General features: G+C 40.8%; 1 protein-coding gene across 6 annotated transcripts; it reads left to right on the top strand.

The window, feature by feature from the left end:
• The first annotated feature begins 200 nt into the window (after positions 1-200).
• LOC143826251 (semaphorin-6A-like) lies at positions 201-25,868 on the top strand. 6 transcript variants are annotated; one of them, XM_077314959.1, is made up of 17 exons: positions 201-372; positions 2,507-2,638; positions 3,559-3,676; positions 5,508-5,571; positions 7,402-7,464; positions 10,194-10,295; positions 11,166-11,256; positions 12,279-12,398; positions 14,330-14,418; positions 14,943-15,157; positions 17,158-17,289; positions 17,975-18,130; positions 18,348-18,524; positions 19,960-20,100; positions 20,199-20,279; positions 24,139-24,187; positions 25,194-25,868. In XM_077314959.1, exons 2-17 carry the CDS (start codon positions 2,539-2,541, stop codon positions 25,197-25,199), a joined length of 1,704 nt encoding a protein of 567 aa, XP_077171074.1. In that variant the 5' UTR covers positions 201-372; positions 2,507-2,538; the 3' UTR covers positions 25,200-25,868. The 6 variants fall into 6 exon arrangements, with proteins under 6 accessions (XP_077171074.1, XP_077171073.1, XP_077171076.1 ...); XM_077314958.1 differs by lacking the exon at positions 201-372 and adding an exon at positions 1,717-1,861; XM_077314957.1 differs by lacking the exon at positions 201-372 and adding an exon at positions 1,818-1,908.
• Positions 25,869-25,924: the final 56 nt, after the last annotated feature.

The following is a 25,924-nucleotide window of genomic DNA, read 5'->3' as shown; positions in this document are numbered from 1 at the left end:
GGGTGGATCCATACTGGGGTCTCCAATACCCCCTCCCTCAGTCAGTAATGGACATCCCTTGCACCCAATGGGATACTGTGTCTCTGGTCCCACCCTCCTGCCTTACCTTTGGTTGGGATAGGGCTGCTGGCCAAGCCTCCAGCCTCCCTTCTCTGCTAGTATATGAGCCACTGCCAGTGCTCCTGTTTGCTGTTTCTTCCCTGCCACCAACATCTACGTCCACTCTGCTCTGCCACAGCTCAAGAGGGGGAGGGGCATGCCCTCCTTCCTGCACTGAACAAGGGATGTCCCAGCATCCCAGTCACATCCCTCTCACTCGAGTCACACTACCTGTTTCCTTCTCTAGTGACCACCCAGTTTCTTTTTCTTCTGGTAAGTATGGGGGTGTGGATAACACTCCCAAATACCTCACCTATTTGTGACAGCTTGGGCAAATCTGGAGGCTTGAACAACCAGGACATACAGTTTGGGTTTAGGTGGTGGTCCCTGGCCAGATAGAGCACTATATACCTAAAAGGTGAAATGGAGAGATATCTGTCAAGTCCAACCCTTCTCAATGCAGGATCAGCCTAAGCATTCAGGATAAATGTGTGTCCAGTCATTGCTTAAAGGCCATCAGTGCGGGGGAGCTCACCACTTCTTTAGGAAGCCTATTCTACTGCTGAAAGAGCCTCTTGTGGCGCAGAGTGGTAAGGCAGCAGACATGCAGTTTGAAAGCTCTGCCCATGAGGCTGGGAGTTCGATCCCAGCAGACGGCTCAAGGTTGACTCAGCCTTCCATCCTTCCGAGGTTGGTAAAATGAGTACCCAGCTTGCTGGGGGGTAAACGGTAATGACTGGGGAAGGCACTGGCAAACCACCCCGTATTGAGTCTGCCATGAAAACGCTGGAGGGCGTCACCCCAATGGTCAGACATGACCCGGTGCTTGCACAGGGGATACCTTTACCTTTACCTTTATTCTACTGCTGAACTACTCTGACTGTGAAAATGTCTGTCCTGATATCTAGCTGGTACCATTCTACACCTAGTTAAAAGCTATTACTTTGGGCCCTATCCTCTACTGCCAACAGGGAGACAACTTTTCAAATACTTAAAGAGAGCTATCATGTCCCCACTCAAACTCCTCTTCTCCAGGCTGAACTTTCACACGTCCCTCAGCGTTTTTGGTTTTTTGTTTTGTACCCTGCTTTTCACTATTCAAAGGAGTCTCAAAGCAGATTACCATCAGCTATGCTTCTTCTCCCCACAGCTGAGACCTCTCTCAGGTGAGCTTGAGAGAACTCTGAGAGAACCATGATCAGCCCAAGGTCACCCTGCTACCGGCATGTGAGGGAGCGGGGAATCAAACTTGATTCTCCAGATTAGAGGCTACCACTCTTAATCACTACACCAAGCTGAGATGGGGAGATCTAATCCTTCATCCCCCTTCCCTTTGGTATTTTAAATCAGAATCCCCCATTATTACTGAGGATAAGATGTTAAGATTGTCTTCTGTTATTGTATCAGATTGGTTAGATTTATTTTTTGAATCAAAGTTAGCCAAATTCCCAGCAACTTTATAACTTTTAGGCCATTAACAGCTTCAACTGTCTTTATTCTGGAGCACCCATCAGGCCTCCTCCCTTTGTACCTTGCATATTTTACATGGGGAAAAGGGATTTAAGATAAGAAGAGAGTCAGAATGCACCATGCGCCAACCCACCTAAAACATTCAGTACCTTAGTGAAACCTTTAATTTGGATTATGCTTGGTTAGCCACAGGGAGAAGAAATAATTGTTCTGGATAATGTAGTATAAATATTAGAAGAATCACATTAGGCCTTTCTAGTTGCTCAAAGAAGAATACTCAACATACAACTACGTGAGTCAACAATATTACAAACCAAGAGAGATTTGTTTCTGGTTAGGGTGGGTACAGGTTCTGAAAAGTTTGACCAGCTATAATTGTTGTTGTATTATAATAACTATTTGAAATAGATTCCATACCTGAGTTTGAACTGCCCCAAAGGGTACAATTCATCCATGGATGCTCAGTACTGGTTGGTCACTTCTAAATTCCATATGTCAAACAAGCTGAAACTCAGGATTATTAAAGTCTTTATGCTGAATGAGATGGATATGGTTTCCAGAAGGTAAATATTGTGTTAAAAAATTGGTACAGAATCTATGAATTTGACCCATATATTTCTTGTGTATGGAATACCCCCTCCAAAACTAATGATATTCCGAGCATTAAGGATTTATAACTCTTCCTTTTTTACTGGTAGCTTGTAACATCTTGAAAATATGCTCAGAGCCAAGGTGTCGGTGTGCCACCACATGCCAATTTTCATCATCATGTGTGGTTGGGTTGGTTTTCTGCTTCTAATAAGTTTAATAAGTTTCTTATAATGCTGGATGGCTGAAGAGTTGATCTCCCCAATTGTTCCTTTTTGTTTATTCAAGTCTTCCTTCTTCTGAAGTGGCTAAATATCAGTTGATACCATGCTTTGCTAACATTTCACAGGGCTAAGTAAAGAAATTAAGGCTCCTGGCTGAATGACAATGAGGTCAAGAATCATGTTGCTCTTTGTCACACTGTGGAATTTTGCTGGGGCATCTTTTCCCAAAAATGCGAATCCACTCAGCACTAATTTCTGTGAGTATTAATAGCTGAGAAATTGCTCAGTGATTCATCCCCTTTCACACATGCACAGAGAAACGGTTGCAATGATGTCCTAGGCCAGAAACTGGAGTGTGGCCAGGGACAAAGCCTTCCTATGATTGGGAGTCTCAAACCTTGAAGAAGTGTCAGGACCTGGCTGCAGTTTAGCAAAGTTATACCTTTCTAAGTCTGTTGTCTTGGATATTTTGACCATCTACAAGTGGAAGTGTCTCACAGCCATTCTGAGTGAACTGATGACTCTTTGAATCGGATCTAGTTTTGAACTGAACTCCCTCTCTAACACTTCCACTCTTACTTTTTCTTTTTCTTCTGTCATGTCATGGGCATACATTGGGCCAGGTGGTTTCCTGATTAAGTGTGTTCTGAGCTCCATTCAGTTAGTTATGATATATAAATGGGTGAAACTTAAGAAACAGGGATTCCTCAAATTATTGGGGTGGAGGGGGGAGGAACTATACTTGCTATGTCATCCTGAGTAGAATTATATCCTTTTCAGCCCAATGGACTTTGAAAGGTGTAACTCTACTTGGGACTTCACCGCAGGTATATTAAGGTATCCATATTAAGATATCACAAATAACTGGAATTAGTTGAATTCAGCAGCTGGATTCAGCAAGTTTCTTCACTCAATCTCATCCACTTCTCCATACTACAGGTGCTGTCGCACATGGCTTTTGTCCAATCTGGTCCCACAACTCCATCATAGCAAGTTTAGGTGATCAGAGGACCTGTTTTCTCCATAAACAGGAAACTTTATTGCATCTTCAACAATGGAATGTTTGTAAGGGAAGAATAGGAGGGCACGTGGTCCTTAACTACGTTGGTGCTCATCAACAAACACAATTGTTCATGAAGCTTGATCTGAGTCTCAATCCATTCTTCTCTTTTCATAGATAGAAATCATTATTTCGCATTTGAGGGCTATGGATCATTAAATGATCCAAATAAATTGTTCAAACTGGACATCCAGAAGACCTTGATTGCGCACAGAGTACTTTACATCACTGCTAGGTCAGTTGTCTTTCCTTATTTCCTTTCCCTCCTCTTTGGTTTCTTTTCTCTTTGGATTCTAGCAAACAAAATGAGTGTCACATGAGAGGGACACTTCCCCCTGCAGACGTGAACTCTTTCAAATTGAATCACTCAGTCATATCCAGCCAGGTTTTTCACTTTACTAGCCAAATTCATCTACTTATTACTACCCAATCAATGGCTTCTAGGCATGCAAAGACCATGATTCCCAGCATAGCCTTTTGGAGGGTGACCAAAGGAGGTTCCTTCCTCCTTTCTCATAGCTATAAATACAACTTTGATTCAGATTCCACACACACACACACACACCTGCTCCAGTTCTTGTGATGGAATTGAACAGGTTTCACTTATATATATATACAACTTGGGCCTAAAGGCCAACAACATCTCTGCTTCATCTTCCCAAGAGGCAGATGAACTCCTCTGAAGATTCTTTCTTAACTGCATCATTCTTTGTAACTCCTTACCCTTACCATCACCACCAGAAAAATTGGCTGAATTCCAACCCAATTTGTCAACTGGTTCCATAATTGCAGGGAGATGTCTCAAAGGCTGTTGGCAAAAAAAAATGATTTGGTGATGACAATAGCAAAGGAATGTCTACATTGCTAGAACCGTTAGAAGCAGTATCCAGCTCAACTTGCTACTTATTGAGCTCAACCTCTGAGCCTTTAAACTTCCAGGAACTAATAACTAGCTGAGAATATCTCCAAAATATGTTCTGATTTGGACACTGGACAATTTGGCTAAGACAGTAGCAACCCCCAACACAATATCTGGTCTCTTTATGAATCACTTATATCAGGTTATTACAATGTGAAGCTGTGAAGATAACCTTGTATTATTAGAACATTACCATCCTGTATACTTAAGGATCACATTAAGAGTCATTGACTCAGGGAATCTGAGTGGTCAAACTATTGCTTTAAAAATTATTGCTGGAGAATAATAATGTGGCCAGTTATTGCCTAGTCTCTAATCTTCCTTTCCTGGACATGGTAATAGATTTTTTAAAAAAGGCTTCACTTACTGGATAAATAATCAGTCTTAAACCCTTTTCATCCCAGTTTCAGAACTACCTCTGGGACCGAAGTAAGGAAGGCGGCCCTAATGAATGACCTACATCTAAATGTAGGAAAAGCTGATATTTCTTGGCTGCTTTTAGTAATAATCAGCCTTTGCTACAGTGGATCATGCCATCCTACCGATACATTTGGAGGTGGAAACAGAGACCATTAGATATGTTTTGGATTGATTTAAATCATTATTTACAGATATAGGCAAGTCTTATGCGGTATTGATTCCACAAGTCCCCCACGGTATTAGATTTCTTTGTAAAGCTCTTAGGTGAAAACATGCATAGCTTTATAATAATCATCTATATGCTAATACCCCCTAGATTTACATTTTTTATCCAATTAATCTGGTGATTCCACCTTATATGTACTTTAAACTATATTTAGAGTGAATTGTGTTGCTGAATTAAATTCCCTCCTCCCAATCAATGATACGCTGGATCTGACCAGCTAAGAAAGAAAAGTAGGATCCCTCCTTGACCATCAAAAAAGGCTATGCAGAGAATCATGGGGCCTGCACATAAAAACCCTGTGATATAAGAATTGTAGTATGGAGGGGAAATGAATGAAATGCTTAAGTGAAAGATGTGGCTGGATCCAATTCTTTTTCTGATACAAGGAATATTCCTGTAGCCAAGAGGCTAGTTTCACACTGATTTATCCAGTCATAAATAATATTTTTGCTGACACATCATCTGTTTATCAAGACACTCATCCTTCACCTTTGTTTATAGGAACTATGTATATGCTATTGAGTTGGACAAGGAACATACAAAACCCACAATTCTCTATAGCAACGTAAGTTCTGTCCTATTATTTTAATGACAGGGCACTAGAAAAATAAGCAATAAATGGGGGTCAAAAAGACATCCAATTCCCAACATTGCTTATAATATTTCAGTGATTGGAAATAGGGAGGGGCATGACCTGGAAACTTCCAGTTCAGTTTGGGGTTTGAGGTTCAGGGCTTGCAGTCATTTTAGGAGTCTATTTTGCTTCCCTCTGTTTGGAGGGGGAAGCCAAACAGGTATTGAGACTTAAGATTTAACCCCAAACCCAACTAGACAACATTTCCAGGAAATTTTGGGGGAGGCACCTCTTCTGAACCTCAGTAGTTTTTGTGTGTGATTGTGTGGATGGAATGGCCAAATGTATGATTAATTTGAGTCATGAACCAGTTCTTGCCCCTCCCTAATTTCAAAGAACAGCACATATTATTTACACTGAGGAGTTTTAATGAGATTTCATATCTTCTTCTAATAGCTCTGTATAGTGCTTTCACTGTTACAAGTGCTTCAATCATTATCTCCTTGCAGTTCTTAGAACAGTCCTCTAATGTGGCCAGTGTTTTATTGCCATATTGGAAAGGGAGGTGTAAAGAGAGAAGAAAGCCTTGCTTAAACCCACCAAGAGAATTAATGACAGTAGCTGGAAATAAGATTCTCTCAGATTATAGCTTCTTTGCTTAATAGGGGGAATATAAATTCTCAATGAAATGCGGGGGTGAGGGGAGACCAGAAGAGTGTCTAAATTCTATTAATCCATTATTCTGAGATTTCATTGTTTGCTGTAATTCATACCTTCTTAACCTGATCTAGACAGGAGAAATTTTCAAAGTGGAGGATGCACAGTTTGCCCAGAACCAAAAGGAAAAAAATATTTTGACTCAAACAAAAATTAAGAACCTAAAAAAGTCAACACAATTGTAATGAACAAGCCAATACAGATAGATTCAAATGGGTAGCTGTGTTGGTCTGAAGTAGCACAATAAAATCAGAGTCCAGTAGCACCTTTAAGACCAACAAAGATTTATTCAAGGTGTGAGCTTTCAAGTGCAAGCACTCTTCCTCAAACTATGAACTCCCTACTGTCATGTAGGGACATGAAAGCTCATGCCTTGAATAAATCTTTGTTGGTCTTATAGGTGCTATTGGACTCTGATATTATTAAGCCAATACAGAGTGGAATATAATTAAAAAAATATAGTACCAGTATTTCTTAATCAAGTTAAAAACTCATACATACTAATTCCTCCACTTATTGCCTTTCTGGTGAGGTATCAAATAAAACCAGCATATGTAAAAATACAATAATTGTTATAGCCAGTTGTTTCCTTTACATAAAAAGACATATTCTGGATAATATGGATCTACAATCAGTTCTGTGGACCAGAAAGCCAGATAAAATAATTTGAGGCCTCTTTTTTAAAAATCACCTGTTTTTTACTTTGTCAAGTGGGCCATTTGTAAAGATATAATTCAGTAGATTATCATCAAAATTAACCAAGCATTTTCAGTCCACGTATTCTGCTGGTTGATTTATACAACAGAGCAGGAGTGAAAATATTTACAATACAGTCAATGACTATAGCCAATGACTGGGGTTCCCTAAGGGTTCTCTAAGAGAAATCCATTCCAGTGGTTTGGACCCAGCCAGTTATTATGCTCATTCTTTCCCCATTCACAGCTACTACAGCCCCTGTCCCACATGGGACATGCAGGTTTCAGATTGCCAGCATAGCTTTCTTTGGCGGTCAAAGGGAATCCAGCATAAAAACTGGCCGAATCCAATTCAATAACTTTGTTGTAATTTAATGGTCACACCCCTCCCCTCACTCCATTCTTACAGATGCTGGTATGGGAATCCGATGAGGACCAAAGAAGAAAATGTTTGTTCTTTGCGAAAACTGAGGTAATCAGTTCTAATTTCTTTTGCAGCTGCTCATTCCTGTTTCGTTTCCCAACTGTTCCTCAAGAGCTTTCTCTGTTATTTTGAATGGACCGTGCTGTTTCCTACTTCAGTAGTAACTACTACCCTCATCATCCTAATGGTAGAAGCATTAGGCTGTCTGAACCTACTATTTTTTTCCCCAATTGGTGGTGGAAAATGCCATCAAATGCCATCTGACTTGGTGATTTTCAAGGCAAGAGGTGTTCTGAGGTGGTTTGCCATTTCCAACCTCTTTATCGAAATCCTGGACTTCCTAAATGCTCCCACATCAAAGTGCTAATCAGGACTGAACTGTTATTTTTTGAGATCCTAGGGAGGCACGCCTGGCTTTGACCAGGGCCAGGGCCTTTTCAGTCCTGGCCCCTGCCTGGTGGAATGAGCTCCCGGGAGAGCTGCGGGCCCTGCGGGATCTTCCATCGTTCCGCAGGGCCTGCAAGACGGAGCTCTTCCACCAGGTTTATGGTTGAGGCCAAGGCTAACATCTACGCCCCCCCCCCCGGGACCTGGGATTGGGATTGAGGATGGGTACCATCAGTATCCCTTCTCTGCCTGCTAGTAGGGGGAGGGAGAAGTGACTAGCCGATCTTGCCATGTTAGCTTGCTAACTAATAATTGTTGGATTGTAGTTGTTGTTAATGGATTTTAATGGATTTTATGGGGGTTTTAGAATGTTGTAACCCGCCACGAGCCGCAAGGGAGTGGTGGGCAATAAATCGAATAATAATAATAATAATAATAATAATAATAATAATAATAATAATAATAATAATAATAATAATAATAATAATGCAATCAGGCCAGCCTGGGTGTTCTAATTGCAGTTCCTCTCCTATGAAGCTGGTGTCCAAGACCCCCTCCTACCAGTGTAGCCTTAGCAGCGGTCAAGTTGGCCTCTCTTCCTCCTCTCATTGGTAAAAGAAGCAGACTCCAGCTCATTAAGCAGAATACATTAATACAATGAAATGTGTCATTGGACACATTAACTTTATGAGTGTTTAGGCCCACCTTTGACTCAGTAAGTTGTACTGCCCACGTTCAATGCTATGTTTGTTAAAAACAAAGGAAAACAGTGGTGTGTCACTCCTCTCACTATAAACTGAAAGTATAGTTGCTTGTGAACATATTTGAAATAGAGCATGAGCATCATTTTTGTCCATCCAATAACCAGAAGTAAGAGAAGCAATTACTTAAGTTCACTTTGGACTCCATTGCTTCTTGCAGCTGCTGTTCCACCTGCTGAGCCTCCTTTTATAACATGGGACTAGCTAGTTGTGTTGTAGGGTTCGACAAGATATTTTGGGGCTTCCTTCAGAAAGACCAGAAGAAAGACACACTTCGCTTTGTAAATAGTCCTACTAAATAGGGTTGATTTTGACTGTTAAGCTCTACTGAGAAAAAGCACAGGATCCCAGCATATAATAATAGCAACTGAAGAGTTCCCTGAAGCATCTGAAACTATATGTAGCTTGGTATTGAACCAACAAAGGAAACCAATACAGATACAGTTACCCCAGTTCCTAGAAGTCAGGGGATTTTAATACACCAAGGAGAAGAACCCGGGCGAGACTTTCCTCGGCCAAACACTGAAGCAGCGGAGGGCTTGCTGGAGGGCAGATGTGACTGCCCAAAAGGCATGCTAGTGTGCATGCTGCCGTAACACAGCACACACAGCATTATGGGGAGGGTGTGACTCGCTGCGCCTATACAAGGTGCCATGTGCGCAAGTCCTGCCCTCTTCACCAAGGACGCCGTGGGAGCAGCTCCCCTCCCATCCACCCTATGTCAATATGTATATGACAGTGTTCAGGGTTTGAGGTAGATGTTTTGTGGTCAAGATTTTGTCACAGCTGAAGGTTTGCATGGGATGGAGCCTGTTGGCAGGGAGTCTGGTGTGCAATCGGACTCCCTGGGGTTTGGGGCCTCCCTAAGAGGCGGCGCGTATACAAGCGTGGTTTACCCAGCTGGGAAGTCATGGGCTCATTTGACAGGTGGCTTGGGGGTAGTCAAATGAGGTTGACACCCGTTGGCTCTCCTGCATAGGTCACTTCCCTTGGTGTGGACTTCAGTAGGCAAGGGGATCTGTTCTCTTAGCTGGGAATGGTGCAGATCCCCAGGGCGCCTCACGACTCTGTGGGGTCATGGTACAGTCGGTTTACTGCTAGGCCAGGCTACCTTTCCCATGCTGTGCCAACTCTCCCTTGGGGAGATAATAAAGCTATGGCCTTATTTATTCCCAACATTTGTGTGTCACATCTTATTCCAGCAGATAATGCCCTCCTGCAAGTCAGACCATTGCTGGCTTTCTAAAAAGGGTTGCCAGCCAGTGGCACTTGGCGGGGTGGGTAGGGAAATGGGGGGCAGCACTGAAGCAACCCGGTGATGTCAAGAAAGAACTGAAAGTGATGTCATTGCATGACACCCACAATTCACCAAAACTCTATGGTTTTATCTACATTGTCCCCAAGGCACTCTACCAAGGATAGGGATCAGGAGCTACCTTTGAAAATCTATAGCAGGAGATTTGGTAGCCTACTTTGAAAGACTTTTTGATAAAACCGCTGACATAAGGGCTTAAGATAATGTGCTATTGCCAATTTTACCCTAGCCCTAGTGATGAGATTTACTTCTATGTTCAAAATCAGTTCATGTGCTGAAATAATGTTTTCCTCTCTCTTTTCATTTTTACCTAGGAGGAATGTCATAACTTTATTAAGGTCATTGTTAAAAATAAAGATAATGAATTAATAATTTGTGGGACAAATGCCTTCAAACCAATCTGCAGTTATCATAAGGTATGAACATAAGAACATAGCATAAGATTCCTACTGGATCACACCAGTTAGTTTTATCATGGGGAGGGATTTCACTCCCCTTTCCTGAAATCTGTTACTTTAGATATAGACATTCCTCTTAATCTCCTTAATTGCAAGCGTGCTGTAGTGGTTAAAGAGTGGTGACTTCTAATCTGGCAAGCCAAGTTTGATTCCCCAGCTGGGTGACCTTGTGCTAGTCACAGCCCTGATAGTGCTGTTCTGACCAAGTAGTCCTCTCAGAGCTCTTTCAGTCTCACCTTCCTCACAGTGTTGTGAGGAAAGGAAGGGAAGGCGATTGTAAGCTACTAGGAGACTTTATTTTTCTTCTCTCCCTTTTTAAAAAATTTACTCTTTTTTCCCTTGACTTTATTAAATCTTGAATAAAAACGTATTTTAATAAAGAAGAGCATATGAAGGACCTTAGACGTTGGAGAGCTGTTACCAGTGAGAGGTGATAATATTGAACATGTCTTTGTGCTTTACGAGCCAGAGCACATAGGAAAGAGCACCCTATTGAGCAAGTGAAGATGCACACCCAAAATCATTGAAGTGTTTGTTTTCCCAAATGTACATATAAGCCCATCCATATTGCACTATTCTATTATACAGAGGTTTAATATTTGTTGGCCTTCCTCTTACAGAGGAAGATGACATAAAAAGAATTTAAGGGAAGGGCCTTTTTTGCATACCTTTTAAAAACAGTGGCATGTTAATAACACAGTTGTACTGTAGTCTTAAATAAGGAGAGAAGAGAAAGAGCCTTACTGCTTTTGGAGTGAGCCGAAGCAATTGTACGAGGCCGGTGCTTTCTATTTATTTCTAAAGACTTTCCATTCTTGTTGCTGTTAGGTGGAGACCCTTGACACCTTAGGAGAGCCATTCAGTGGACGGGGCATAAATCCTTTTGATGGAACAGATCACAACATAGCACTGTTTGCAGGTAATAAGGGAGAAACACACACACACACACACTGTTAATTTGTTTTTGTTTTTTAACTTTATACCCCATCTTTCTTCCTAAGAGCAGTGCCTAACAACACATCTCATTAAAAGCCCATCTCTACTGAAAACTCCAGGGGCTGGTTCCATGCCATCTCATCCTGTTCTCTTACTACAAATCCAGTCCCAAATGACTTTCATCCATGTAGTCAGTGGGGTCTCCACCACAATGATTTTAGATGATCCCAAGGTGCCCCTGTTTTTTGCTAGGTCAAAAGCTGATAGAATCTTTAATCTTTAATTTTCGCCCCTGGCAAGCAACACACCTCTCGGGTTAGGGGGTCGGGCCCAGCCACATGGCGATCCATTCCTCTTAGCAGGGAGTCTCCAATTACCAGTACTCTCCTTCTTTTTTTCTTCTCAACTCCATTTCCTTCTGTCCCCGTGGCCTCTTCCCTTTGTCTTGGACTTTGTTTTGGGACCTCTCCCCTTGTTGACCCTTGCACCTCCTCTGCAAGGGCCTGAAATCTATTCTGGAGCTCCAAAGGCCCCGAGAACTGTCTCGCTCTTCGCCGTTGAGTCTTTTTCTGAACTGTCTGCAGAGGCTCCCTATTGTGGTCAATCCAGCTCATACAAACAACAGCCCATGTATCTAAAGATTTGATACATAATTTCCCCCTGAAATTTATTTTGAATAACAAAAAAATCTAGTGAGAGTCTGACTATCACAGGGTATGAGGGATACATACCTGCTGTGGGATTCCTAGATCAGTAACAAAAAGAACAATCATTGTATTCAACAGATTAGAAACACAGCAGTAGTGTGTTAAACACACTAAGATTGCAGCCTTAGCAGAGGAAGATGATGGAATGCACCCTTGTTGCATGATCTCTGTGTCATTTTCAAGCCAAGAGTTACCAGGTATTATTTAAAATGGCCTATTCCATTGATGGATGTGGAAATGTGAAGATACTCTTTTTATTTATTTCTATCTCCCTTATTTTTAATCTCAAACACTAAAGATGGAAGTCTGTATACTGGCACCGTGACCAACGTCCAAGCAACGGATCCTGTCTTTCAGCGGACCCTCGGAGATCTTCAGCCTCTGCGGACATCTAGTCAAGATTACAGTTGGCTTTATGGTGAATGTACTAGGAAAGAGATGTGACAAGCAGTAGTTTTGATTAGAACTTAGAATATGTTTGGCTAGAGTTTGGCTAGATTTGGATGCACTGGCAATGAGACCCAGTTCAACCCAGCAACCCCAAGTCCCCAGAACCCTCACCACTCTCAGTGGACCTGGATGCCACCTCACTACCTGCAGGATTTTATCTGTCACTTGGTGGAAATGTACCTAAATGGGGAGGGGGCTTTGTGTATGAAATTTAGCATAACCGCAGAATGGGAACCACAATTCAAACAGCTGGGACCCTTAATGATACTAGCGATCACACAGGATCCATCTTGCTACTAGAAGATTTAAATGGTCCAATCAGTTTGAAATTGAGGAAATCACACTGGGCCAATCCTGTGTTTTGGTGGAATACAAACTGTATATAAGTTTGAGTGGTTGGCTATTGAGTTAATTAGTTGGTGTGATCTTGATAAAGAGCTGATATTTTGGCACAGAAGCACTTCTGTGTCTTATTGAACCCACTATTCAATAGATACTGATTCTTCTAGGAAGGAAAAGTAGAGGTACTAGAAAAAGTGCCCTCTTTCTAGAAGCCAAAAGATTCAGAGGAACTCAATAGATAAAAAGATAAAAGAAAGCTATAGACATGTTTATAGACAAACACAGAAACCTCTCATTTTAAAAGAAATCTCAACCACCTAGAATAATCATGTAACTAAGAACTTCTAAATAATATAAATATTATATGTAAAAGCTTGATACCATATTCTAATTATTCTTTTAAAATAAAATATTTTGTTTGTTGTTAATGATACTGTTGTTAATGATTTCTGGCAAAGGGTAAAGAAAAGAGGGCTCTTACAACTTTTCAAAAAGCTCCAGGTCTGAGTTAAGCCCCAAAGGTTGGGACACTGAGCTTCAATTTTATAATTAAGGAACCACACTACAACAAAATTTGAGTCCAATGGCACCTGGACCAACAGGGATTTATTCAAGGCATGACTCAGACCCTACATTACAGTCTTTGAGGAAACATTTTAAAAATTATTTTGGAGGGAAAATTTACCTTAGATTGGAGAAGTGTGTAGAGATAACCATCATATTTGGGGGCACACCCCTGATTTCTCCTTTACAAATAGGCAGGGATCTTCCTTCTCTTCTTAGAAGAACCCTCATTCCAATCCAGCTTGATTTGGGAGTTAACACACCACTACCCAAATTCTCACTGCCAAATATCTGTCCTAGTTTTCCAGATATTGTGTGGATTACCTATCCATAGAGAACTTAGTTCTCTAACAAGAATTTTACCTCAGAGTGGATGGTTAGTTAAAAACCTCAATAAAAGCAGCATCCAAATCTGAACCAGAATAGACCTAAATCAGACTGACTCTCCCTTCTGCATGCAGTTAGAACAGGGGTAGTCAAACTGCGGCCCTCCAGATGTCCATGGACTACAATTCCCAGGAGCCCCCTGCCAGCAAATGCTGGCAGGGGGCTCCTGGGAATTGTAGTCCATGGACATCTGGAGGGCCGCAGTTTGACTACCCCTGAGTTAGAATATCAGTTCCCTAACAGCTCTTGCAGGCCAATTAGAGAGCTCAGAGCAGCCTGCCACTCTGGCTCTCTGCTTAGTGAAGATCCTCATCCATTCACTCACTGTTACTATTACTTCAGCACTTGGAACCTGTGTATCAAAGTGCTGTCCATCACAGATGCTTTTATTGATATTTCATATTATCTATATTTGGTATCCATCATTCATATATTTTCAACATTTAGTATCAATATAAGTTGTTTAAAGTAGTTCTTACTGGTTTTGTCGCTGTTTCCATTGTGGTGAGTCACTTTGAAAAGATCTACATAAAAGTCCAAATTTATTTTCTAAATCAATCAATATTCGTATTTGTATATGCACGATTAAAACTATTTTCTTTGCAGAGCCTCGCTTTATTCATGCAGTAGAGTATGGCAACTATATATATTTGTTCTTCGATGAAGTATCGATGGAATTAAAGCACAATGGCAAGGTAATAGACAAAACTTCCATACAGATGCCACAAAGTTAGGAATGTCATAACAGTGGAAAGGTCATTTGGAGAGGATATCACTGCTCATGTCAAAAATTGACCAAAATGTGACGTTATGGTGCCTTGATACATTGCTTTTAAGGGTATTGATCTTTCCATTTAACTGGAAACCATGGCAGCTACAGAGCCCCAACCAATTTTGAATGAAGAAAGTATCAGGCTGGATTCAGCTTGCTTTTCTGATCGTGTTAAGTAGATGAGGTCATCTATTGTGATGATCAAAAATGCTAATGCTGGGGCTCATGGAACATCCATGTGAGGCAAAAGTGGGATGGAGAAAATAATAAGTAGGAGAATTGGATGAGGCTGAGAAAAAGCTGTCTGTATCCATCCTATCTGTATTTAGAACACATTCATTGGGATGACAGAAAGTAAAGGGAAGAAAATCCAGTGGGCTTGGTGCTTTATTTGTTAAACAGATAGATGCTTTCATTGTTTCATTCTCCCTCCCTCCTTCCCTTAAGGTGATTATTCCTAGAGTAGCTCGAGTTTGTAAGAATGACATGGGAGGAAAAAAGGTTCTTCAGAAACAATGGACTTCCTTCCTGAAGGCGCAAATGATTTGTTCAGTTGAGGGAGATATCCCTTTCCATTTTAATACACTGAGATCGGTTACAGATGTTGTCAAAATCAATGGTCGGGATATTGTTGTGGGGGTCTTCGCTACTCCAAAAAACAGGTAATTTCTAGAGGAACACCCTTTATTCATAGTCAAGCAATCTAATAAAAGGTGCTTTTGTGTTTTCCTAAGTGACCACTATTTAAAAAATCTAATACATTGTACTTAATCCAGTTGTTATTAAATGCTAAAGCTTTCACTTGACATATGCCAATAAAGATATTCTGATTATGCCTGCATTGTGCAGGGTATTGAACAAGATCTCCCTGGAGGTTCTTCCAATTCTATGATTCTATGATTTTATGATCAATATCAAATGGCAAAGCTTGCAGGTAGCAAGCCAAACTTTAAAGTGCAGTGAGTAAATCCACAAAATAAAGCTTTGGGGTGCTTTATAATAAAAGTGACTTGTATGGAAGTAGGCATCAGCTTCATAGATTAGACAAGCTGTCTCTCGTCAGAGCTGGGAAGCAAAGTATGGTCTGCCAGTGGTAGTACTTGGTGGTAGTACTAAGGAAGCATGGGGTTTCTGTGCCCTCAAAACCGCATGGTCTTGGGGCTGTCAGAAGCCAATTTTGACTTAATGGCACCCAATTATTATGATTAAGGATGTAAATCCAGTTGGAATAAGGAAGGAGGGCTTGAGTGCCTTGCCCCCCCAAAAAGAGTTGTGTGTCTTATTCTAACTGGAAATATTTACTTCTTTCTGTACCTAGCCAAGAGAGCTAATTGACTGCTAAATCATTTTTCTTCTCACTGCCCCCTTGACTTTCACAGCTATGTATGAGCAGTCATCAAAGATTTTCAGTGCATCTGCTATGTGAACAACGGCTGATGGAAATATGTTTCTTAATGTAAACAGCATTCTCAAAATTTTACACGATGACTTTCTTTGGACTTGTCTGTTTATTAATTAAAAGTAATCTAGGAACTTTGTCTCTCCCCTTCTCTTTTGTGGCTGTTCCCACTAGGTGTTTTCTCTGCTACAACATCTTTTTGTAATTCAAATAATTCAAGAGAATCCAGGCTCTTTGGTAAAAAATAAATGTAGAGCTAGAAACATTCAGGCCCCATTTCCTTCCTTGTTACATATGGTTTTCATCCATGTAGGTCCCATGATACCCAGGGTAGCCTTTTTGGTGGTCAAACATAACACCACCTCTCTTTCTTGTCAATGGAAAATACTGGTTGAATCCAACTCAACCTCTTTATCGTTCCATTTTTTCCTGTGTACTCCCCACCCAACTCCAAGGGCTCAATTTTGGATACTTTTGGTTTGAAATGAGATTGCTGCACTATATTTGCAGGTGGATACTAAATGTTTAGGAACTATGTGTAGTACATTTGCAATTTCTGTGCCAGGCAGCCCTGCATTTGCTCCTGCCAGCTCTCTCATCCAGAGAAGTACAGGGAATCCCAATGATATTCAGATCCCTCAAGGGATGGACAGCAGCATTTTTCCGATGGGACTTCCAGGCTGAATAAGATGCATCAGCGTGCAAATCACATCTGCTCCAGTTTCTAGAATTCAAATGGAGATACTGCAAGGCCTGTGCGATTGAATATAAACTCTGCTAAACTTATGAATTGCGCTTAATTGTGCTAGCAAGAAAATGGGATGTGATTTGGGAAATCCAGTTATCTTAGAAGTATATCTCACAATCGTCTCTGGTTTCCTAATTAGAATAACGTGCTCTGGATTTTACCTTTTGGAAGAAAGTCCTGTTCCTTTAATTTTTAAAATTTAAAATACTTGTCTTCTAAAGAGCTCTGGGTAACATACATGATTCTTCGTCTTACATTTTATCCTTCCAACAGTCATGTGAATTATTTTACTAGAGAATTGGCCACAAGACAGTGACAAACTGACAGAAAACGGCACATCTAAAATACACAAATTGGAACAGGATTTGACTGTCAGTGCTCAGAGACAGAAACAAAGGGAATGTGACAAGAAGTCTTCTGCGCAACTACATCATGTTTCTGAATTTTTATATAGTTATAGCTATAGATATGTATATTCAACAAGTGTAACCATTTCTGGAAATTTCTCATTGTAGCATCCCTGGTTCAGCTGTCTGTGCTTTTGATATGCAAGACATTGAGAAAGTGTTTGCAGGGAATTTCAAATACCAGAAGGACTATAACACATTATGGACTTCAATTCATGAAAATAATGTGCCCCATCCCAGGTAACATCTGTAAATTAATGCAGAGTGCTGAATAGTGGTAGTTGTTGTTGTTAGCTGCGAAGTCGTGTCCCGACCCATCACAACCCCATGGACAATGATCCTCCAGGCCTTCCTGTCCTCTACCATTCCCCAGAGTCCATTTAAACTCGCACCGACTGCTTCAGTGACTCCATCCAGCCACCTCATTCTCTGTCGTCCCCTTCTTCTTTTGCCCTCGATCGCTCCCAGCATTAGTCTCTTCTCCAGGGAGTCCTTCCTTCTCATGAGGTGCCCAAAGTATTTGAGTATGCGATGCAAATACAAAAAAGTTATCCTTTGTAGTCTGAAGTTTATTTATATCCAAATCCATTCAAGTCAATAGGCTTCAAAAGGTGCAATTCTGATTAGAATTGCATTGCAAGACCCCAAAATTAATGTAGATAAGCTGTAAGTATAAGGTTAAAGCAAAAAGATTACAGTTCATAGACAATTGTGGAAAGTTATACTATGTTATATGGAAAATGAACATGGATCCTTTTTCTACGGAGTACACATGGGCAATGATATGGTAGCACCATGCATAACTAAACATGGGGGGGGTATTGTGTATCATGCTGTTACATACTTTATTGTGCCTCATAATAGGAAATTAAAAATTGTTTATTAGAATATGTGCCTGAAAGTAATCTATAACTTCATTACTTAGGCCAGGTTCTTGTGCTGGCTCCAAGCCATTTCAACAGTACACATCCTCCACTGAATTTCCAGATAAAGTTCTACTCTTTATGAGAAGACATCATCTCATGGATAGAGCAGTGCCGTCAACTTTCAAACAGCCATGGTTTCTGACGACAATTGACAAGTAACTATCTCAGCTTCAGGTTTCTTTGATGTGTTGTTAATGATGCTATAATTTCAAGACAACCTTAGGATTTAAGTTCTACTCTAGCTGTTGAAAAGGAACATTTGTTCCATTTACTTAATTTTCAACCTTGCTGAGCTTCAAAACAAATTTCAATTTTTAAAAAATAGAATGGTGGCCTAATGCAATAATTAAATAGGTAATATCATCATTGCAGGTATCAAATTCTCAACATTGTTATAGATACTTCTGCTGGGCCAAAAGGGGACCAGACTGTGGCTTTCCTAGGAACACAGGAGGGCAGAGTTTTAAAGGTCTGGGACAGATCGGGAAATGGTCCTCTTCTCAGTAAAAGCCTTTTCATTGAGGAGATTGGCATTTATAAGCATGGCAAGTATGTATCATTCATTCTGCTTCTGTATTTTTATGACCCAAGGAAACTGTAAAATCTGAATTCTCAGATGCACTTAATAAAATTATCAGCTTTTAATTTTTTGTGATGTTTTTAAGGATTTAAAATCTGTCGTGAAAGACATGAGTACTCCAAATTCCCACCAGCTAACTCAATCTTCTCCAGTTCTCTTCCTAACTACAGTCCCCATCTAACATTGTGAAAGTTCTGCAGTCACCAGAATAGCCTTTATGGATGGTTAAGGGTGATTCTCATTAGTCAGAATGGCATTGACTTATATTTATTTGTTTAGTTATATAATTTCTTTGCCATGCTCAAGGAAATTGGGTTGAACCCAGTCAACTTTTACTCAGTCTTTCTGATTCTTACTACACCCTCCTACCATGGTTTTTGTTTACAAAGATCTCATGGTCCTATGAGTAGTTGAAGGGGAACCATCCGCCCCCTTTGTTACTAACAGAAAAATATGGTGGAATCCTACCCATAGGTTTATATGATAAGCTGACAATGTAATAAATGATAAGTAATAAATGAATTATAGGCAGGAACATTATCAAATTTTGCAACCACTCTGGTTTGACATGCTGTGACCCTACTTGACCCCAAATAGCCCGATCTTGTTAAATCTCAGAAGCTAAGCAGGGTTGACCTTAGCTATTACTTGGACGTGAAACCATCAAGACCACTGTTGCTATGACAACAATCTGCCTCTGATTGTCTCTTGGTTCAAAATCCTTTGGTGTTACTGTAAATTGGCTATGAAACATGTACTTTTTTGCCATCTGTTTATTTGATTATTGGATTTTATTCTGCCCTATTCCCATAAGGTTTATATGAAAGTTGGAAAGTTGGGCTTGGAGCCTAAGGACAAGTTAAAACTTTCTTTTACATATGATCAATCTTTTGCACATGTTTACTGAAAGTGCCAGTGGAAGTTTGCTCCATAGCAGAAGTCATCTATATAATGGTGCACAGCAAAAACAACACAACAACAACAACTGTGTGTCTCCCAATTGAAGCAATGCACTTAATATTGGTATTAATAGTCATCCCACTTTTTGGATATAAATGGCATAAAGCAGCATATAATAAATGACATGGTGCATTAATTAATTAGGACAGAAATATTTCAATATATGTATATATATATATGTATATATATATATATATATATATATATATATATATATATACACACACACATACATATGTATATATACACACACATACATATGTATATATACACACACACACACACACATACATATACATATATACACATACACACACACACACACACACACACACATATATACATATATATATATAGACACACATATATACATATATTGAAATATTTCTGTCCTAATTAATTTTTCTATCATTTATACAACTATCTTCCTTCCCTGAATATCAGGTGCGACTTTGAGGGAAAGGCATATCGAGCCATTAGAAGCATGGAGTTGGACAAGCTGTCTGGTAATCTTTATGTAGCATTCCCAAACTGTGTCATTAGGATTCCCTTGGGGAGCTGTGTGCTTCATGGCCAGTGCAAAAAGTAGGCATTCTTTATTCACTCTCTCAAAATCATCACTTAATTTTTGATGCTACATGCAAAGAATTCCGGAATGACCACTGTATGTCTTCTCCAATAAGTTCCTGCATAGCTTCTAGAGATCCGTATTGTGTATGGATGACAGAAACTGGAGAATGTAAGCATTTCGTACCTGGAGACAGGTAAGTCATCACTGGCACTGGGCGATACCAAGAAGTCCTATGTAGAGTTACTCATCTGGTTAGTTCCAGGGTGATTTTTGAGTAAAAGCTGTTGCATAGCAACCAGTCTACCATTGGGAAAGGGCAAGAACTGCATTTTTGCAGTTTATTTCAGGTTGTGATTCATGGCCAAACCACAAATCAATACAAGCTTGGAAGCTGGATTGCAACTGAAACAGTTCATGACCCCTGCTATCTGTTCTTCATAAATTGCTACAAACTGCCTAAAAATTAATGGAAGTTCATAGCAGCCCTTCAGTTTACAAACCACAAACAACATATGTTTGTGAACTGGCTCATGCCTTTCCTTATCTACCATTGCTATCCATAAATGTCTCCCTCTCTATGGAGGCACAGATCACAAGAGTAGTGTGGCTAGTGATATATCATCTGGACCAGGCCAAACTACTAGCTGCCCCCTGAACATCTAACCACAGTGATCCATGTGATGGTCACCTCTAGACTCGATTTCTGTAACTTGCTATGTGCAGGTCTACCCTCAACCTTGATCTGGAAACCACAACTGGTCCAGAATGCATTGGCTAGGGTCCTCACAGGAACACTATGGAGGTGCCACATCCCACCCACTCACCAACAACTGCACTGGCTACCAGACAAATCCCAGAACAGACATAAAGTCTTGGTAATCACTTTTAAGGCCATACACGGTCTGGGCCCAGTGTGCCTGTGGGACTGTTTCACTTTTCCACACCCCCAAAGAGCTTTACGCTCTGCCACTTCCAACTGGCTAGTGATCCTTGGCCCCAAGGAAGCATGCTTGACCTCAAGCAAGGCCAGAGCTTTCTCTGTCCTGGCCCCCACCTGGTGGAATGGACTCCCAGATGAGATCAGAGCCCCACCAGAGCTATCTCAGTTCCACAGGGCCTGCAAAATGGAGCTCTTCCCCAGGTATTTGGTTGAGGTCGACTGAATCAACACCATATACAGGGCCCTCCAGGACCTCTCCCCTGCCCTGAATTGAACCCTGAACTGATCAGCCTTTGGGGTCACAGTTAATTGCTACATTAGTTATGTTATGTCAGTTATGAATTCTTATGCAAACCACTGTTACTACTGTTGTTCATTTGATATTCTGAATTATAATGTACTTATCTTCATGTTCTATGTAAACCACCATGAGTTGCAAGGGGAGGGTGGTATATAAATATTTGGCCAAGCCAATACTGGCTCCAAATTTGACCAGAATTCCTGCTCAGTTTTTTCTAGTATGCACACATTGTAATGCTGAGAACATAAAGACTTAAAAACCAGATTCAGCAAAAAAAAACCCTCAAACCTATCTATACCGCTCCTCAGTAACCCATCCTAGAGGGGGAGGGAGACATATAGTGCTAGTTGGTCTTCACTACTGCTGCTGTAAGGGGGGCCAGATCATCCTTGCGGCCCAGCCTCACCTGATAATAGCTACTGTTTGCCCATTCTCAAGGCCAAATAACAAGTGGCTATCAACCCATGAATATTGGAGATAAAGAGGAACAAAGTATCTGTGCTGCCCTAGCTGGGCACATGCAGGGTCAGTCCAGAAAGCAGAGTTAAGAGTCCAGTCCGGGACTTATCAGGAGCTGTGGCAGACAAATTCCAAGGGAGAACTAAAGGGGAAGTCAATAAAAAAGCCAAGGTCACAGCTGGAGGAGCTGAGTGAAAGTCAAATCAAGTCCACAATATCTAATCTTAGTCCAAGAATCCATATCCAAGTTCACAAAGCAGGGAAGCTGTTGGGCAGAGCTTCACTGAAGCACAGGCAGGTCAGGAACTGGATCAAGGCAACGCATGGACTTGTATACAAGTTGCACTCATGCTGAAAGCCATCCCTGCTTTGCTTAAGTGCAGCCTGGGCTAAAGAGTTAAGTGGTTGCACCTGGTGGTTAAGTGGTTGCACCAGCTCAGTTGCTGTCCATTAAATCAGCCCCAGCTGGGCCCCATACCTTGCTCTGAGCTTGGCACTTCGGTGTGCTATTAAATCAGTCCTTCTGCACTCTCTCCTGTGCTCTAGTGATGAGTCCGGACTGAGAAGGGGTGTTGCTTCTGGCTGAGGTGATGTTGGTGCAGAGAGCATGGTGTCTACCTGGCTGGGTGTCCCTATCAGGGTTTTTCTCATTCAGCAGCATCCTGCTGCTTTGCCTCAACTCCTCTTCATCTTCGTGCTCTGAGGGGTCTGGAAGCAAAGGTTCTGGCGTAGGCGCAGATGCAGCCTTTGGTGATGGGGGCATGACAGTATCCCTGGTTTGCCAATTTAGACCTGATCTGTTCCCCAAAATTCTATCATGGACCTTTAAAAGGTAATCAGCTTACATCATTGTGTTGGAAAGTTGGGTAGACAAATCTGTAGAAAGAACTTGTTGATGCTCTGAGCATTTATTGTACATTCAAATGCATATTCTGAACCAGTTAACTGCAATTTCAGGAGCACTGTTAGAGGCAGCTAGAAAAAAAAACTATGTAAAGGTTCCTATGCAAATCTGGTGTGCCTCAACTCAAAATGATGCTCTAAGTCTTCATTCAGACTTCTGACAGAAAAGGAAAGGAATTTTGTTTCTCCTTTTCTTCCGTTTTACTTGACTCCTGTCTCCTGTGGTATGGTTCCAGATTCCAGAAGACAATCGGTCCAGTCCTTTTGTGACTCTCTGAGAAGTACCATTGTCACCTAAATAGATTTGTCTCCAGAATATAAAGTGGGGAAAGTAATGATTCTAGGAGAGGCTGTTGAGGGAAATGGGTAACAAGTGAGATACTCCACCTATGTATATAACCAATTATCTCAGGTAGAGGCAAACTTTGAAAATGTCTAAAAAGAATTTTATTAAAAATAAAACAATGATCTGTAACAAACTTTCACATTATATAAACTAAGCATCATACAAAAAGAAAGTGAGGGGTTGAGATGATACAAAAGACGATCAATATTTTGGGCCAGCAAAAGTTTGATAGCTATCTTCCACAATATGGAAAAGCCTAATTAAAGATAATCAGCAAGATGAACTAGCATACAATGCTGGGTGTGTGTTGTGGATCCAGGAACTGCATGCACAAGACCTGGTCCCATGTTGCTTTTAAATAGCCAAAAATGTGTCCTAAGGGTCAGGTTTGGGCAGTTAGCCCCTAAAACAATGTGCTTGAATTTATTACCATTGTGACAAAGAAACCGTGATTAAGGTTAACCTCTACAGTGTTGTAATGCAATGAGGGGTTTTCTCAGGGAGTTGCACCATTTGCCTTCTCACTTGAATAGCTTTGTGGGTGTGGTGGAGCCACTAAGCTGAACTGAGCTTCATGATCTAGTGATCACAGATAGGAAAACAACTTAGGGAGATAACTTAATCAAGAAATAAATTAGGAAAATAATAACCATAAGTATTGAAACAGTGCTGAGGAATATCAGAGAGGATTTGCGAACTGCCAGAGCCTGAATATTCCTTTTTAGAGTTGTTATAGGGTGAGTGATAGGTCAATGATCAGAACCCTTTGTGCAATCAATTATGTTACTCCGTAATAGCCAAAATCCTTTTGAAGAGATATGGCTTCTCGCATGTTCTATTTCTGGCTATCAAACTTGTCTGGTCAAGCTTCCTGACCTAGCCATGCTTGACTAAGGTGTACCAGAAATACTAATATAAGGGAGGTCTGCTGGTGAACTCCCCCTTAAAGCACAGGGTGGGATTGGGGATTAACATCACAAATAACATATATTAGCAAATGAACTAGCTTCTGTCTGCATCTCTCTTTAATTCCATGATTCAGATTTAGTTGCACTGTGTAAGATGTGAATGCCCAAATTCATACAGTTGTTTCTTATGCTTAGTGAAGAATATGAGCAAGACTTGGAGAATGCTGATGTAAGAGGAACTGATGTAAGCCAATTGTTTTTCCTTTATAATTTTTTTAAAATGTATTGTAACTCATTTGTTTTCAATTCTTCTAATTGTGGTGCAAACAGGGCAGTCCAGGCACTTCATTCCCAGCATCACCAGACTCTCTAGCTCAATACCACTAGATTGGGAGGATAGTCTGGACTCATCTGAAAACACAAACCCATGCCCACACAATTCCTCCTGCAATCTCCAAGACAGGATTTTTGGTATTCAAAGAATAGATGTGGGAGCTGGGTATTCTCCTGGATTCCTCGCTGTCATTTGTGATTCATATGGTAGAAGTAGCTAGCAGCACCTACCACCATCTCTGACTGGTTCCCCAGCTTTGGCCATTCCTGAATAAGGGTAACTTGGCCAGAGTGATCCATACCCTGATATCCTCTAGACTGGACTACTGCAATATACTCTATATGGAGTACCCTTGAAGATGGTCCAGAAGCTGGAAATGGTGCAGAATGCAGCAACTTACCTGCTGACAGGAGTCTGGCAGATCTTGAAAGATCTACATTGGCTCTATTTGCTACCAAGCCCAATTCAAGGTGTTGATGTTAATATGTCTTGGGCCCTGGTTATTAGAAAGAGCCTTTTCCCAGACCTGCCTGAATACTTAGTTCTCAAGGAAAGCCCTCACCCCTCTCAGACCAAGGTGCAGTGACATACAAGAGGGCCTTTTCTGTGGTGACCTTTAGCACATCCTCCCTTTGGTGAATCACATCCTCCCTTTGGTGAATCACCAGGCTCCTACATTATATGTCTTTGGTGCATGGTGAAAGCATACTTTTTTTACCCAGGCGTTTGATATCTAGTTTCCTTTGTATGCTGTCCTGCCAGGGTATGAGGGATGGTGGGGCTTATGGTTTAAATATTTTAAATTTTAGATATTTTATTCTGAATTGCTGTGATCCGTTTTTGGACTTTTGGATGATGTTGCGGGGTATACATTTGAATATAAATAAATATAAATAAATAACATTTCCCCCCTCAGTGTTAAGAGAGCTGAAATGACAGTGGGATAGCTGCCTCATCTCAAGCATGCCTCCAAATCCTCTTTGCTCTATAATTAAAAGTTTTACAAAGACAGAGAATGAAGGAGTAAAATGACACATTTTGGCTTGGGCTGTTAAACTGTGACGAAAATGCATCAGAACAAGTGTGAGCATGAAAACTTTCAACCGTTTGGAGGATAAGATTGGAACTGAAACCTACATCAAAAGATGCCAAGGAAAGCTGGAGTGTTATTGTATCATTCACTTTGTATCATCCACCAATGGAATGCACAAAAGTATGTTGATCTGTATAAATGGCAAGGGACAGAGTTAGATAAATCTCATTGACATTATTGTTAGCAAGGAAGTTCCCCAGCAGGCAATGGCACAGTGTTAGAACATTAGCTTTGTATGCAGAAGGCCCAAATTCCATCCCTGGCACGGTTATTTCAAAGGATCTGGTAGCAGATGGCACGGTCGACCTCCACCAAAGACCCCGGATCTCCAAAAAGTGGCTGAGATGAATCAATGTTTTTTGTGTGACCAATAGCTTGAACTGTTTCTAATTGCTTGTGCTAAGGAAAATAACAAAAGTAGCTAATTTAATCAGTCTCATCTGTCCTGCTTTTCAACATACACAGCATCCTTATTTTCAATAAAGCATCCATAAACTACTTTGTTGTAAGTGGTTTGAGTTTGTAGTTTCTAAAACATGTTTTTCATATTGTCA

This window comes from Paroedura picta, chromosome 16 (genome assembly GCF_049243985.1).
Source record: "Paroedura picta isolate Pp20150507F chromosome 16, Ppicta_v3.0, whole genome shotgun sequence".
In the NCBI taxonomy this organism is placed as follows: Eukaryota; Metazoa; Chordata; class Lepidosauria; order Squamata; family Gekkonidae; genus Paroedura; species Paroedura picta.
This window is presented reverse-complemented; position numbering and strand designations above follow the sequence as displayed.

What these genes read in the sequence shown, in the direction of transcription:
- LOC143826251 (XM_077314959.1), top strand. Translation starts at nt 2,539, where the DNA reads ATGACAATGAGGTCAAGAATCATGTTGCTCTTTGTCACACTGTGGAAT. An exon ending in AGATTACAGTTGGCTTTATG is followed by an intron (nt 12,399 to 14,329) that starts GTGAATGTACTA and finishes TTTTCTTTGCAG; the next exon opens with AGCCTCGCTTTATTCATGCA. An exon ending in TTTCTGACGACAATTGACAA is followed by an intron (nt 18,131 to 18,347) that starts GTAACTATCTCA and finishes TCATCATTGCAG; the next exon opens with GTATCAAATTCTCAACATTG.